Source organism: Pogoniulus pusillus, chromosome 15, assembly GCF_015220805.1.
Source record: "Pogoniulus pusillus isolate bPogPus1 chromosome 15, bPogPus1.pri, whole genome shotgun sequence".
Classification (NCBI taxonomy): Eukaryota; Metazoa; Chordata; class Aves; order Piciformes; family Lybiidae; genus Pogoniulus; species Pogoniulus pusillus.
The window spans coordinates 1,099,254-1,112,636 of record NC_087278.1 but is presented as its reverse complement, the minus strand read 5'-3'; the positions used below and the strand labels follow the sequence as shown (position 1 = coordinate 1,112,636).

Genomic DNA, 13,383 nt, shown 5'->3' with positions numbered 1-13,383 from the left:
AAAGGTGGCCCAAGGAAGCGGAGGAAGCCTTGCTGGGGCTGCTGGCAAAGGAAGGCTCAGCTGGCCTGGCACAAGGAGCAAGCTGTCAGCAAGCTCCTCACTGCTGGTGGTCTGAGAGCCAACCAGCACTGCCCAAACAACGGGTGGGACCAGCATGAGAATGGCAAAGGGGCCAGAACGTGCTGCTGACGCCATCCCATCCCTGCTTCCTCCCAGGGACATTGTTATGCAGCCCAGACAGAAGTCAGACCCACATTTGTCACTGCCCTTAAGCACCCAACCCCTGATGGTTCCAGTGGGAGCTGAGCTCACCTGGACTCAGCTGCTCAAGGTCTCACCCAGCCTGGCCTGCAACACCCCCAGCAGGGAGGCAGCCACAGCCACATCAGGAGGCAGTTCTGCACAATGAGAGTGGTGTAACGCTGGCATAGGTTGCCCAGGGATGTGGTTGAGGCCCCATCCCTGGAGACATCCAAGGTCAGACCTGATGTGCCCTGGGCAGCCTGCTCTGGCTGGAGATGTCCCTGCTGAGTGCAGCGGCTGGACAAGATGCCCTTTCAGGGTCCCTCTGCCTCCAGCAGAGCCCTTTTGCACAGCTTTAAGGCAACCTTCTGAACATTAAGAGCTTCAAGTGTTAAACTGCAGACAGCTCTGACGACTCCACTTAGTGTAAGAGCAGCTAAAGCACAGCCTGAAACAAAGCCGTGACAATAGAGGTGCTCATAGCCCACTGGCTCCTAAGCTGGCAACACCCTCAAGTCATCACCCATCCTGTTTGGAAACGGAGCAGTGAGCAGTTGGTGAGCCTAGGATGGCTTGGAGTAAGCCATCACCGGCCTGACACCCTTGTAATGGGTCACAAAGGTGACAATGACTAACTCTGACTAAAGCCTGGGGTGGGTACTCCACCCAGACCGGCCTGCAGCCCTGACCCATCCTCTCTCAGAGATTGCTGGGCATGAGCAAGGCTAAGCCTGACTAAACACAGCAGGGTCAAAAGCCAACGCTTTGGAAGGAAGCCTTGGGTTGAAAGCTGTGGAGAGGACCTCTGGGGGGGAGGTTATTGCCCTCCACCCCTGCCACCACACCTTTGCACCGATCACTTTTTCCACTCCAAACGCTGTTCAGCTGTGCCCTGCCACCAAGATTGCCCTTCTAAACTCGACCAGGCATAAGAATAACATTTAATCACTGTTTACTTCTCACTCTGAACTACCTTTGGTAATTATCTCAGGTACTCACTGAGCCCACAGCTGGACAAAATAACTCCCCCCCCCCCCCTGTTTAGCACAGGATAAAGGGTGGCTTGGCCAAGCCTCCCATCTTTGCCTACCACAAATGACCAGGTGCTGATAGCCAAGGGAAGAGGTGCACTATCAGAAGAGCTGCTCTGTGCTGGATATACACAGTGCCAGAGCAGGAGAGAGGCTCAAATAGCAACCTGGCTACAAAACATGCCCAAGTCAACATCATAAACGAACGTGGGGCTGCAGTGCCAAGTCCATTCAAGCAGATTGCCCTCAGACTGGGACAGAAGAAATGGGACCAAGGCTCCCAGCCTTGATGCAGCTCTTAATGGTACAAAGCAACTACCAAACACTTTGGAGCCTGGTGGGGCATCAAGGAAAGTGTGGCCAGCAGGGCTAAGGAGCTTCTCCTGTGCCTCTGCTCTGCCCTGCTGAGGCCACACCTGCAATATTGTGTCCAGTTCTGGGCTCCTCAATTCAAGAGAGACAGGGACCTGCTGGGGAGGGTCTAACGGAGGCTACAAGGATGATGAAGGGACTGGAACAGCTCTGCTGTGAAGGAAGGCTCTCTGAGAGCCCTGGGGCTGGTTAGCATGGAGGGCAGAAGGCTGAGAAGGGATCTGATCAGTGTCTACAGATCCCTGGGGGGTGGGTGTCAGGAGGAAGGAGCCAGGCTCTGTGTGGTAGTGCCCAAACAGAACAAGGAATCATAGAATCACAGAATGCAGCAGGTTGGCAGAGAGCTGCAAGCTCAGCCAGCCCAACCTAGCACCCAGCCCTGCCCAACCAACCAGACCATGGCACTAAGTGCCCCAGCCAGCCTTGGCTTCAACACCTCCAGCCACAGCCACTCCACCACCTCCCTGGGCAGCCCATTCCAATGCCAATCACTCTCTCTGACAACAACTTCCTCCTAACATCCAGCCTAGACCTGCCCTGGCACAGCTTGAGACTGTGTCCCCTTCTTCTGTTGCTGGCTGCCTGGCAGCAGAGCCCAACCCCACCTGGCTACAGCCTCCCTGCAGGCAGCTGCAGGTAGCAATGAGGCCTTCCAGTGTTCAAACAGGACAACAGGAGAGCTGGAGAGGGACTTTTGACAGGCAGGAAGTGACAGGACAAGAGGTAATGGCTTCAGGCTAGAAGAAGCTGGATTTAGCTTGGATGTTAGGAAGCAATTCTTCCCCATGAGGATGGTGATGCTGCAGGATGTAGGTGATGCTGCAGGATGTAGGTGATGCTTCCTGCCTAGAAAAGCTGTGGAGGCTCCAAACCTGGAAGTGTCTAAAGCCACAGGTAGACTTGCCCCTTGTCCTATTGCTAGACACGCTGATGCAAAGTCCCTCTCTAGCCTTCCTCTCTTCAGGATTTGGAGTCAGGGGACTCTCTGACAGGTGTATTTTACAGCAGATTGAGGTGCAGACCTGGCCCTAAGGGGGAGAACTCCTATATAAAAGCTGCTTGATGCATGAGCATGACTTATAAATAAACAACTGCTCCATCTTCTGAAGTCCTCTCAGCCACTCCAAGGTCTCCTGGAAGCCTTCTCTTCTCCAGGCTGAAGAGCCCCAACTCTTGTGCTAAATGCTAAGACCACACTTGAGCCAGGTCCAGCTTTAGCAGCCTAAACTTTAGCAGCACATGGACTGAGCTATGGATTCAGAGAACGTGCTGTGCTCAGCACTGCTCAGGCCACCCCTGCAGTGCTGTGTCCAGGTCTGGGCTCCTCTATTGCAGAGAGATGCTGAGGTGCTGGAAGGTGTTTGGAGAAGGGCAGCAAGGCTGGGGAGGGGCCTGGAGCACAGCCCTGTGAGGAGAGGCTGAGGGAGCTGGGGGGGTGCAGCCTGCAGCAGAGGAGGCTCAGGGCAGAGCTCATTGCTGCCTGCAGCTGCCTGCAGGGAGGCTGTAGCCAGGTGGGGTTGGGCTCTGCTGCCAGGCAGCCAGGGACAGAAGAAGGGGACACAGCCTGAAGCTGTGCCAGGGCAGGTCTAGGCTGGATGTTAGGAGGAAGTTGTTGTCAGAGAGAGTGATTGGCATTGGAATGGGCTGCCCAGGGAGGTGGTGGAGTGCCCATGGCTGGAGGTGTTGGAGCCAAGGCTGGCTGGGGCACTTAGTGCCATGGTCTGGTTGGTTGGGCAGGGCTGGGTGCTAGGTTGGGCTGGCTGAGCTCTTCCACCCTGCTTGATTCTCTAACTCTATGATTTCCCTAGCATAAAGCTATTAATTTGTTCTGCTGTTTGCAGAGGTGGGGGGGGGGGGAGTACCTAAGTAGCCATTTCTCTGCAGAGCAAATGTTAAACAGAGCACTGCAAGTCCCTCCAAAGCAAACACTTCTTTTTTATTAACCACAATAAACTCAGAGTGGAAAAGCAAGTTACATAAAAGTTGCCAGAACACAGTTATTGAACACTGCAGTTTCTAATCTCAGCAATAAATGTAGGTCAAGGCAAGTGGTAAATCTAATTACCCTGTCAATTTTTAAACCTGTTTCTTTGGTCTCAAGGAAAAATAGGTCTGCACTGAAGCAGGCTCCACTCAAAGTGCATCCAGAGCTAGATGGGAAGCTGTGTCTGAATCTAGAGCTTTTGGAACTTCATCTCAAGTGTCTTTGCACCTCACATTGTGCTCTCAGCTCTGCTGCTCACTTTCATTCATCACTTCACAATGAGCACAGCCAGAACCCCAGAACTGCAGAAGTTAGGGGCTGGAAGGGACCCTGAGGCTCTGGGCAACCTGCTGTAGGGTAGGGTGTCCCTGCCTATGGCAGGGGGGTTGGGTCTAGATGATCCTTGTGGTCCTTTCCAACCCTGACTGATTCTGTGATTCTGAAAGGATGACCCAGTCCAAGCCCCCTGCCAGAGCAGCGGCACCCAGGGCTCGGCACACAGGAGCACAGCCAGGTGGGATTTGACAGTCTGCAGAGCAGGAGACTCCACAGCCTCTCTGGGCAGCCTGCTCCAGACTCCAGCACCCTCACAGTGACAAAGTTTTTCCTCCTGTTCCCCTGGCACCTCCTCTGCTCCAGCCTGCACATCTTTAGCACCAGGGATGAGGGCAGCCTCAGGCTCCTCTGCTCCCAGCTCCCTCAGCTTGTGCTCACAGGAGGTGTTCACTGCCTGCAGCAGCTTTGGGGCTCTGTCCTGGATTCTCAACCAAGTTCCCTGAGGTCCTTCTTGAGCTGAGTGGCCCAGAACTGGACACAACATTCCAGATGTGGCCTCAGCAAGGCAGAGCAGAGGGGGAGCAGAAATTCCTTACAATGAGGGTGGGGAGACACTGGAACAGCTTGCACAGAGAAAGCATGGATGTCCCCTCCCTAGAGCTGCTCGAGGCCAGGCTGGATGAAGCCTTGAGAAACCTGGGCTGGTGGGAGGTGTCCCTGCCCCTGGCAGGGGGCTGGAACAGGCTGATCTTTAAGGTCCCTTCCAACCCAAACTATCACTCTTTGACTCTCTGGATCACTCTTGAAGAGCCACACTGGAACACTCACAGGAAACCCCTAAGACAAAGCCTCCCAAACCAACCCAGGCAGACTATTCAGTGAGGCTTCTCTAGAGCAAGTCTGAGGTGATCAACTCTTGCTCCATGCACTGCTCTCCAGAGCAAAACAGCCTTGTAGAGCCCCTAGGGAACAGCCTGGTGGAGCCCCCAGGGAACAGCCTGATAAATGCAAAATCCAGAGAAAAGCAAGCAAATAGAAGCCCTTTCAATGAAGCTGACCTTTGGTGGCAGCTCCTTCCAGCGACAAATCCCATAGCCATCAGTTGCTCCTCAGGATTCACACACTAGAGGGACAAAACAGAGAGCAGTTGTTACAGTCTGGTTGACTGGGGAGGGCTGGGTGCTAGGTTGGGCTGGATGAGCTTGGAGCTCTCTTCCAGCCTGCTTGGTTCTGTGATTCCAAGCGGAGCAGCTGGCAGCCCTGTGAGCAGCCTGGCTCCTGCAGCTTTTCAGTGTGGAGAAGGCTGAGAGGGGATTGAATCAATGTCTCTAAATCTCTGAGGGCTGGGGGTCAGGAGGGGGGGACAGGCTCTGCTCACTGCTGCCTGGCACAGGACAAGCAGCAATGGATGGAAGCTGCAGCACAGGAGGTTCCAGCTCAACACAAGGGCAAACTTCTTGGCTGGAAGGTTCCCAGAGCCTGGCACAGGCTGCCCAGAGAGGCTGTGGAGTCTCCTTCCCTGGAGCCTTCCCAGGCCTGTCTGGATGTGTTGCTGCGTGCCCTGAGCTGGATTGTGTGGTCCTGCTCTGGCAGGGGGCTTGGACTCTATGGTCCCTTTGGGTCCCTTCCAACCCCTGACACCTGTGACCCTGTGAAGCCCAGGGGCAGCCTGGCTCCTGCAGCTCTGTCTTCCCGCGCTCCCCTCCCTGATACGTGCAAAACAAACCCTCCAGTTTCACAACAGGGAGAGGGTTTGGGTCGTGTTCTGCTCTGGCAGACAAATGTTTTGTTTGCCTTTTAGGGGTGGGAGGTACAAGTCACACGAGAGCAAATCTGCTCTGAGCACAGGCTGAGAGAGTTGGGGCTCTGCAGCCTGGGGAGGAGAAGGCTTCCAGGAGAGCTTGGAGTGGCCTTGCAGGATGTGAAGGGGGCTGCAGGAGGGCTGGGGAGGGACTACTGACAAGGTCTGGTGATGATAAGAGGAGGAGGAATGGGTTTGAAGTGGCAGAGGGGAGATTGAAGGTGGATGTGAGGAAGAAGTTGTTTGCAGGGAGGGTGCTGAGACCCTGGCACAGGTTGCCCAGGGAGGTTGTGGAGCACAGAAGCACAGACTGTGCTCTTTGATCACATTGGGTGCTTCTGTGCTCCACAACCTCCCTGCAGGTGTCCAGGATCAGGTTGGATGTGGCCTTGAGCAACCTGTTCTAAGTGGGAGGTGTCCCTGCCTCTGGCAGGAGCTTAGAATTGGATGGTCCTCGAGATCCCTTCCAACCTAAACCATTCCATGAGCTACTGGAGGATGTCCCTGCTGAGTGCAGAAGGGGTTGGACTGATGAGCTTTGGAGATCACTTCCAACCCAGACCATTCTATGGTTCCATGACCGACAAGAACAGCAATGCCCTCACTCTGAATTTTTGGGATGGGGTTTGGGGTGGTTTTGGTGTTTAAGTGCAGGACTTGCACCTTACCAGGAACAATTCCAGTTGCAGAGGGACGGGAATCTGCTGGAGAGGGTCCAGGGGAGAGCAGTGAGGATGCTGAGGGGACTGGAGCCAGCGGGCACCGCAGCAGCCCCGCGGGTGCCGGGGCCCGCCCGCGGCCAGGCTCCTCCGGCAGCCGACCCACTCCCGCCTGCCCCGGGGCAGCCCTGCCCCGCAGCGCCCGCCCGGCCCGGCCCGGCCCCGCCTCGGCCGGAGGGGCGGCGGGGGCAGGCGTGGGCCCACACCGAGCCGGGGCCCTGCCACAGCCCCGAGGCCGCTCCTGCCAGCCCGCAGCACTAGGAAGAGACCGAGGAGGAGTCAGCTCTGCCCTGCCTCGTACCAGCCCCTTCCGCACAGCCGCCGGCGGGACCCCGCCAGTGACTAAGCACAGCCTCCGCCGGGCCGTGACCGGCCCTTTACCTCTGCAGCTCCGCCCGCCGCCGGCAGCCGCCTCCCCCGGGCCCGGCGGCGCTTGCGCGGTGCGGCGCGGCGCGCTCGGGCGCAGGAATGTGCGTTACGGTTAAATAGTGGGCGCAGGGGCGGCCGCCGCGGCGCTCGGGGCCGGCGGCTCAGCAGCGGGCCGGGCCGGGCCGAGCGGGGCGAGGCGGGAGAGCCTCCATGGCGCGGCGCGGCTGCTGGGGCGGCGGCAGCGGCGCGGCGCGGCTGTGACAGGAGCGGCTGGGACCGAGCTTCCTCCTGACCCACTCTCCCCTGAGCGGGGCGGGGGCGCCCGCACCGGCGTCCCGGGGGGCGCGGCGGCGCTCGGAGCCGTGGCGGCGGCGGCCGGGGGCAGCCGGCGTGTCACCGCCTCTATGATGAAATTCAAGGCGAACCAGACGCGGACGTACGACCGGGAAGGCTACAAGAAGCGGGCGGCGTGCCTCTGCTTCCGCAGCGAGCGGGAGGACGAGGTGAGCTCCGCGGTACGCTGGGGCAGGAGGCGCCGGGCCGGGCGGGAGCTCCCGTTCTGCTGTCACCCTCCGTGCCCGCCGTGCCGGGGCCCTTTGTCTGGCCGGAGGGGTGAGCGGAGGCCTGCCGGGAGGGGGGCACCCGCTGGGCACCCCGCGTTGTGCCCAGGTTCCCTTGCCAGCGAGCCGGGGCAAGGCGGTGGCGCTGCGGTGGCGTGCGGGCACCCCGGAGCAGCGGCGCTGGGCTCTGCCGGCGCTGGGCTCTGCCGGGCCGTGCCTCTCGCCCACCATCTTGGGGCGGTGCGGTGCGGTGCGGCGGCGCCCACGTGCGCGGCGGCGCCCTCCTTTGTGCGCGGCGGCGGCGGGCGGCGGGAGCGGGGCGGCGGGAGCGGGGCGGCGGCTCCCGGGGCCCGGCGGGCTGCAGCCCCGGCGGTGCTTTGTGTGCCCGCAGAGCAGCGGTGAAGGTGTAATGGCGCTGCCGGGGCAGGGCTGGGCTTGCCCTGAAGACCGAGCGAGCCTTTGCCAGCCGGGGGGGCATTAAGATAAACACTCTTAGCCGTGTGTGGGGGGGGGGGAGAGGGGAACCGGGGGGGCCCGCACCGAAGCGGTGCTTACCGATAGGTGTTTGGCCGCGGAGCTCGGGGCGGGGGCCGGGCGCGGGGAGTGTTGCCGCTGTGGCCGTGAGGGGCTGAGCCGGGGGCGGGGGCTGCAGCGGAGCCGGGAGGTGCCGTGAAGCTGCCCGGTGCTCCCGGCCAAGGTCACTGGCCCCGGCCGTTAGCTGCACCTTTGCTGATGGTTTCGTTGCCCAGCGCCGCCGTGGGCTGTCTGGGCTGGGAGCGCAGCCGCGCCCGGCTTTGGCCCTCGGCTTGTGCGTTTGGCGGCTGCAGAGGTTAAGACTTGGGGCTTTTCTGCTCCCGCTTGCGCTGCTGGAAGAAGCTGGTGGCCTGTCCCAGCCGCCAGTGTGGCAAATGCTCTGCTTAAACATCAGCTGAGCAGCCAAGGAAGGTCAGAGGCCTGGCAGCAATGCCGCATGAGGAGAGGCTGAGGCAGCTGCGGCTGTTCGGCCCCGGGAGGAGGAGGAGGAGGCTCAGGCAGACCTTAGCAGCACATCAGGGCTGGCTCCCGGGAGGATGGAGACTCCCTCCCTACCAGGAGACCCACGATGGGTGGTGGAGACAGGTTACTGCAGGGGAGGTTCCCACTGGGCTCCAGAAGGAAACCTTTCCCATGAGCACAGACACTGGAATCGTGGAACCAAGCAGGCTGGCAGAGAGCTCCAAGCTCACCCAGCCCTGCCCAACCAACCAGACCATGGCACTAAGTGCCCCAGCCAGCCTTGGCTTCAACACCTCCAGGGATGGCAACTCCAGCTCCCTGGACAGCCCATTCCAATGCCAATCACTCTCTCTGCCAGCAACTTCCTCCTCACATCGAGCCTAGACCTGCCCTGGCACAGCTTCAGGCTGTGTCCCCTTCTTCTGTTGCTGGCTGCCTGGCAGCAGAGCCCAACCCCACCTGGCTACAGCCTCCCTGCCGGTAGCCACAGGCAGCAATGAGCTCTGCCCTGAGCCATTTGTCTCCCAGGGCAGTGGTGGAGTCCCCTGCCCTGGGCAGTTGGAAGGCTCAGCTTGGCAGGCTCAGCTCAGTGCAACTCCACTATCACCTAGAAAGGTTGCAGCAGATGATCCTTGGAATCACTTCCAACCTGGCATTCTGTGATAAGGCAGCAGGGAGAGGCCTGATGTCACCAGAGGCCCTAGAGTGGAGGCAGACGTTTGTGTGTGATGGTCTCACCCGTGCCGTTCCCTGCCTGGCGTCCCTGCAGCCTCGGGGGCACTCTGAGTCTCTTTTCCTCGCTCTCCAAAGGGGACAGGTGCCCACCAGCAGTGTCTCTGCTTCCTGCCTCGCCTGGGGGACTGCTGCAGAGAGTCCAGCAGAGGCTGTGAGGATGCTGCAGGGACTGGGAGCTCTGTGTGATGAAGAAAGGCTCAGAGCCCTGGGGCTGCTGAGCCTGGAGAGGAGAAGGCTGAGAGGGGACCTGAGCAGTGCTTATTAATATCTGAGGGGTAGAGGTCAAGAAGCAGGGGCCAGGCCCTTTTTGGTGCTGTCCTGTGATAGGACAAGGGCCAAGGGACACAAACTGGAACCCAGGAGGTTCTACCTCAACAAGAGGAGAAAGTTCTTTGGTGGGGGGGTGCTGGAGCCCTGGAGCAGGCTGCAGAGAGGCTGTGGAGTGTCCTCTGGAGAGTTTCCAAGCCCACTTGGATGCATTCCTGTGTATCCTGCCCTAGGTGATGCTGCTTTTGGCAGGGTTTTGGACTGGATGATCTCTGCACATCCCTTCCAACCCCTCCCATGCTGTGCCTCTTGCTATTGCCTGGCTTACCTTTGGTTTCCCCAGCACCTCTGATGCTGCAGCATTCTTTCCCATGTACATGTCTTTGGTAGTTAGTTTTGGATGCTCCTCCAGCTCAAACTTGATTTAACTTCAGATATCTGAGCCACTGCTGTGCTTTTTTTGCATGGATCCAAGTTGGAAATCTATGGTTGGGGTCATCTTCAGACATTTCCATCTGCTCATTTCCTGCTGCAGCTTCTTGCGCTCTCAGCCTTGGCCTCCACACGAATCAGAATGGTCTGGGTTGGAGGGGACCCCCAAAGGTCATCCTGTCCAACCAGTGGCTGCTTCCACCAAGAGTCCTTTGGGAGGCTGAGGGTGATGGTAGCAGCTCTGCTGGGCTGTGTGGGAGAGTGGCTGACACTTGTTGCACAGGAGCACTCCTTGGTGCTGTGCATGAGGCTGGCTGCAGGCTGGGCTCTGGCATCTTGTGGGTAGGGTTGGGGGCCCCATGCATGGAGATAGTCAAGTTGAGGCTGATCAAGGCTCTGGGCAGCCTTATCTAGTGGAGGATGTCCCTGTTGACTGCAGAGGGGCTTGGACTGGATGAGCTTTGGAGGTCCCTTCCAGCCCATTCCGTGGTAGTGTGAAGTAGACACTTGAGAGTGGTAGGGTTAAGACTGGCTCGGGTCTGGGATGCAGGTTAAGCAGCCTGCTCTTTTCTGGTCCCCACGGTGTCCCTTCTGCCTCCTGCAGTCACACAGCTGTGGTGCTTTAGATGGAGTTGTGTTGTGTAAAAGGTGGCTGATACTTCTCTGGCTGCAGCAGGAGAGAGGAAGGAGCTGCCTTTGTATGGGCAGAGTGACAGGAGCCATCTCTGGCTGTAAGCCTCTAGCCCAGCTGTCCTGGGATTTGGTGCTGCTATCCAAGTGTCTTAAGCTGTTTCCCACCTTGTGAGCTTTCAACTCCTACCAGAAGTTCTTTGTGCCCTGCATATGAGGCTGGCAATTTGCTTTTCTGTATCATGTTCATCCTCCTGCACCAGCTTAAGCTTGAGATCCCCTCTTGACGTCATCAGATGTGGTGGTGCCCTTGTGCTGGGCACTGCTGAGGCCACACCTCTAATAATGGGTTCAGTTCTGGGCCCCTCACTCCAAGAAGTACATTGAGGAGCTGGAGCAAGTCCAGAGAAGGGCAGCACAGCTGGGGAAGGGTCTGGAGAACAGGGCTGGGCAGGAGCAGCTGAGGGAGCTGGGGGTGTGCAGTGTGGGGAAGAGGAGGCTGAGGGAGACCTCATTGCTCTCTGCAGCTCCCTGAGAGGAGGCTGCAGCCAGGTGGAGGTTGGGCTCTGCTCCTTAGGTGATAGAAGGAGAGGAAATGGCCTGGAGTTGTGCCAGGGGAGGGTTAGCTTGGAGATGAGGAAAAAATTACTTAACTAAAGAAGTGGTCAGAGATGGGAACAGGCTGCCCAGGGAGGTGCTGGAGTCCCTATCCCTGGAGGTACTGAAGACCTCTGTGGCCATGGCCCCTGGGGACATGGTTTAGTGGCCATGGTGATGTTGAGTTGATGTTTGGGCTCAGTGATCTTGGAAGTCTTTTGCAGCTCAAACCATTCCATGGTTCTGTGCCTGGATGTGGAGACAGAGATTTCAGTGCCAGCTTTCTGTGCCTGCCACCCCTGAATCTCAGGCCAGTCACTAAACCATTTCATATCTCCATGGCTAAGCATGACCTGGCAAAATCTGCTCGCTGTGGCTTCTTGGTCTGTTTCTTCTCTGTGTGGCCCTTCTCATGCTCCCTTTGCAGCCTCCTTGAAGCCACACATTACACATGTGAGAAGGTGGGACCAGGTGGTCCTTGAGGTCTCTTGCAGCCTGGCATTCTGTGAGCTGAGTGAAGCAGCAGGTCAGCTGTGGTGACAGAGGATAGATTATCAACCTGTGTTGCATTTCCATTCATTTCCTGCTCACTTCTTTATTTCTGCACTTAAACCAGAGATGGACTCTAGAGTACTGCTGAAGCCAAGTTCAGTGCAGTTGTTTTGGATTCCATCATCTCCAAGGCCTCTTCCAGCCAACACAATTCTCTGATCCCAGCAGGCAGTTTGAAATGCAGCTGCTGAACTCCTGCTCTTCAGCTCCAGCACCCTGCCCAGTTAGACCTACCAACAGTCTTTGCTGCCAGACTGGAGATTGCTGAGTCAGCTGTCTCGGGTGCCTGCAGCCTGTCAAAAGCTTCTGCCCTGTCTGGAGAGCTGCTGCTGCAGCTGCAAGCATCTGCTTGAGAGGAGGCTGGTGGCTGTGCAGATGCACTGTGCAGGACTGAGCAGATTGCACCAGGTTGGAAGGGATCCTCCAAGGGCATCTTGTCCTGCACTCAGCATGGATACCTCCAGCTAGAGCAGGCTGCCCAGGGACACGTCAGCTCTCATCTTGAATGTGTCCAGGGATGGAGCCTCAACCACATCCCTGGGCAGCCTGTGCCTGTCTCTCCCCAGCCTCACTGTGCAGAACTCCCTCCTGATGTCCAAGCTAACTGTGCCCTGCTCCAGTTCCAAACCATTGCCCTTGGCCCATCCTCACAGGCTCTTCTGAACAGTCCCTCCACAGCCTTCTGGTACTGGCAGGCAGCTCTAAGGTCATCCTGGAGCCTTCTCTTTTCCAGGCTGAACAACCCCAGCTCTCTAAGCTTATCCCCACAGCAGAGCTGCTCCAGCCCTCTGATCATTGTCTTGGCCCATGGACCCTTTCCATCAGGTCCATGTCTGTCTTGTGTTGAGGGTCCCAGCCCTGCAGATGAGGTCTCCCCAGAACAGAGGGGCGGGATCCCCTCTCTCCAGCTCTGCCTACACTGCTTTGGGTGCAGCCCAGGCTGCCTGTGCCCCTTGCAGGCTCCTGTGCAGTTTCTCACCCACCAGCACCCTCAGGCCCTTTTCTGCAGGGCTGCTCCCACTTCTTTCCTGTTCCTTCCTGGATCCTGAAGAGACTCTATTTGGAGCACCTCAGTGCTGTGCATCCCATTTTGGCTTGGCTTTTGTGGCCTTCCTGCTGTGATCTGTCTGCTGAGATCTCCACATTTCACATGAGAAATATCCTGGAAGAAGTTCAAAGAGTGTGGAAGTAGCTTTGGAATTAGGGATTGTTTTTGAGTGGTTTAGATCTTTCAGATTACTGTCACTGAAGTGTTGCCTGCTTTGCTGCCTCAGTGCTGTCTTTTGGGCTGAAGAGAGAAGATGGCTGGAGGTGAGCTCCAGAGCTGGTGTCTGCTGGAAGTGAAAACAGTAATGGCAGGCACAGTCTGTCCTCTGAGCTGCAGAACAGGTGCTGGAGAGGAACCATAGAACTGTTTGGCTTGGGGGGAAGATCTCAACAATTGAGTCCAGCCATCACCCTTGGAATCATGGAATCCAGCAGGCTGGCAGAGAGCTCCAAGCTCAGCCAGCCCAACCTAGCACCCAGCCCTGCCCAACCAACAAGACCATGGCACTAAGTGCCCCAGCCAGGCTTGGCTGCAGCACCTCCAGCCATGGGCACTGCACCACCTCCCTGGGCAGCCCATTCCAATGCCAATCACTCTCTCTGACAACAACTTCCTCCTCACATCCAGCCTAGACCTGCCCTGGCACAGCTTCAGGCTGTGTCCCCTTCTTCTGTTGCTGGCTGCCTGGCAGCAGAGCCCAACCCCACCTGGCTACAGCCTCCCTGCAGGCAGCTGCAGGCAGCAATGAGCTCTGCCCTGAGCCTCCTCTGC

At 58.0% G+C, this 13,383-nt stretch overlaps 1 protein-coding gene across 4 annotated transcripts in view; it reads left to right on the top strand.

Annotated features, from left to right (window-relative positions):
* Window positions 1–6,952: 6,952 nt before the first annotated feature.
* NUDT4 (nudix hydrolase 4) overlaps window positions 6,953–13,383 on the top strand; it is a 23,790-nt gene continuing 17,359 nt past the window's right edge. Inside the window, exon 1 of one of the 4 annotated variants that reach the window (XM_064154913.1) lies at window positions 6,953–7,310. In XM_064154913.1, coding sequence (XP_064010983.1) covers window positions 7,200–7,310 — 111 coding nt within the window. In that variant the 5' untranslated portion in view covers window positions 6,953–7,199. The remainder of the gene's footprint in view (window positions 7,311–13,383) is intronic. The other 3 variants (XM_064154914.1, XM_064154915.1, XM_064154916.1) reach the window with 3 other exon arrangements.